Raw genomic sequence first — 2,353 nt, forward strand, 5'->3', positions numbered from 1 at the left:
GCCCCTTACATTCTCGATGAACTACAACAGCCTGAGCATCGGCCCCGGGGGCCTGCCTGTCATCAAGATGTTTTACGCCAACGCCCCCGGCCACCAGCTGCTGCGGTTCAAGAAGGCCGGCCCCTTCCAAGCGGCGACGCTCCGGCCGTCGGGCCCGAACTCAACTGCCTTCGATTCTGCGACGGTTGCGGGGGGCAGGAGAATCAGGGTGCCGGGCAGAAACGAGTGGCTCCTGTTTTATGAGGGGGCTGACAAGAACGTGATGTCCAGCATCGGGATTGCGCGCTCGCCGGACGGCGTCACCTTTACTAAAGAGGACCGCTGCCGCGACGCGGGCGCGGCCGCGCCCGGAGGGCCGGTGCTTTCGCCGCGCAGACACCAGCCGCGCGCGTGGGACGCGTGGCAGACCGGGACGCCGTTCCCGCTGGTACTCCCCAATGGGACGCTTTATTTGTACTATGTCGGCATGAATAACTTCACGCGCCTGGCTGCTACGCCCCATGCGCCAGAGCCCGGTGCATCGGGGCGCAACGGCAGCTCTAAGTCCAAGGGTGGCGGCGGCGAGGTGGGGGAGGGGGTGTACGGCGCGGAGCTGGGGCTTGCGGTGGCGGACCCCGAGCCGAGCGGCGCCTACTGCCGGTTCAGGCGCGTGGTGCTGTGACGAGGGGGGTTGGGGCGCGGGCTGAGCCGCTGGCTGGGGGCGCCGACAGTGGCGCGGCGGCTGCTGCTGTACAACAGATCGGGTGGTATGTGCAGATTTTGAGACGGCTGTTTGCCGCTGTAGGATTGTACATCCTGAGAGTCTTGTTGATACTGGCGCACGGCCGCGGACGGCCCGAGCAGTACTGCTCACGTGAATATTGCTGCGCTGCCGGGGTGCTGGAACCTACCTCACACCTGTCTTGGAGCTGCTGGAAGTTTTACTGTGTGGGGCTCCGTCTGGCTTATGAAGGCCCATCCCCTTTTCACACCCAAATCATGGTCATGTCCTGTGAAGGCGGATTGCAAAATATCCTCATTGTTTGCCGTGGTAAGAATACTTGGGGCATAAATGCAATCATTGCGCTGAATTCGGCCTTGCTTGAAGGGGCCAGAGGCGGCTACGCTGCCCAGGGGAGCGCTACGCCCGAGGGAAGCCACACAAGGGGGTGCACACGAGGCACGGCCAGGCGGCACAGGGCCCGCCTTGACAAGTACTTGCTTGCCGGCTGGCATGTGTGATGGCCGCCCCACAATCAGTCGTGCATGGCGTCGTGACGGGGGCGTGGGGGGTGCATTGGCTGAGGCGCGTGCGCCAGCATACTTGCGGCATGAGCCCATGCAGGGGCCAGGTGGAGGCGAGTCAGTCAGGTGCGCAGGTGTTTATCGAGGCAAGTGAATGTTGGTGCGCGTGAATAACCAACAGGGCCCATGAAGCAAGCACACGCATCGAGGCCCAGTGCATGCAAAATTAGGTAGGTGGGGGTAGAGCTGCTGCTTCATTGCCTTCACTGCTGTGCAAACGCGCTATTAGTGTGTGGCTGCCTTGCGGGCCTGCTTCATAGCTACCAGTGATGCCGTCTCCGCTGCTCATTATCAATCAAGATCAGCACTCAATGGCATGCCAAAGAGTCTAGACGGCCGCGAGACTGCGCCAGAAGCCAGAAAGAATGCCGAGACCGCGAGTGCCACAAGGGGCCGCCGCCAGCGCCACCGCCCGCGCCTTCAGGCCGCAACCAGCGCCGGCTCGGCCGCCGCCGCCGCCTCCTCCGCCGTTGCCGGCGCGAACACCTTGGCGTTGACCGCCGCCGCCCAGACCTGCAGGTCGCCCGCCCCAGATGCAGTGTACTTGATGGTGGTGCCCGCCGGCACAAACGCTACGCTGCCGCGCCGCAGCTCCGCCTGCGCCAGCAGCTTGGACGACGCCGCCGCGCCGCCGGACGCGGCGGCCGAGCCGGCGCCGCGGGTGACGAGGAGCAGGAGGGGGCCGGGGTTTGTGGGGGCGGGGACCGTCTCGCCGGCGGGCACCTCCACGAGCTGGATCTCGAATTCCTCAAACGGCGGGCGGAAGACCTGGGGGTTGCGGAGAGATCCGGCGCAAAGGCATGCATTGAGGGGGAGGTGAGTTTGAAAATAGGGACGTCATCGCATGAATCAGGCAGGGCTTGGGTTGCAGACACCATCGGCTGCCCCGGGGTACTAAGGGCGGAGGGTGAGGAGGGAGACGCAGGGGGAGTGCGCGTTGCGCTTGACATGCACAGAGATCCCCTCCTTGCATGTACATATGCAACAAAAGAGAGAGAGAGAGAGAGGTAATCGCACACATGAGAGCATGCAGGTAGGGGTACGACTCAGTCTGCACGTTAACTCACAC

General features: G+C 64.0%; 2 protein-coding genes across 2 annotated transcripts; one reads left to right on the top strand and one right to left on the bottom strand.

Moving 5' to 3' along the window:
* Positions 1-16: 16 nt before the first annotated feature.
* Positions 17-661, top strand: MNEG_16366 (hypothetical protein; the record flags this gene model as incomplete). Its single annotated transcript, XM_014035163.1, has 1 exon — positions 17-661. The coding sequence occupies one exon, from the start codon at positions 17-19 to the stop codon at positions 659-661; it is 645 nt and encodes a 214-aa protein (XP_013890617.1).
* Positions 662-1,704: 1,043 nt separating this feature from the next.
* Positions 1,705-2,162, bottom strand: MNEG_16367 (hypothetical protein; the record flags this gene model as incomplete). The annotated part of the gene is made up of 2 exons (XM_014035164.1): positions 1,705-2,052; positions 2,160-2,162. 2 exons carry the CDS (start codon positions 2,160-2,162, stop codon positions 1,705-1,707), a joined length of 351 nt encoding a protein of 116 aa, XP_013890618.1.
* Between the last annotated feature and the right edge of the window lie 191 nt (positions 2,163-2,353).

This window comes from Monoraphidium neglectum (assembly GCF_000611645.1).
Source record: "Monoraphidium neglectum strain SAG 48.87 unplaced genomic scaffold scaffold06289, whole genome shotgun sequence".
NCBI classification, from domain to species: Eukaryota; Viridiplantae; Chlorophyta; class Chlorophyceae; order Sphaeropleales; family Selenastraceae; genus Monoraphidium; species Monoraphidium neglectum.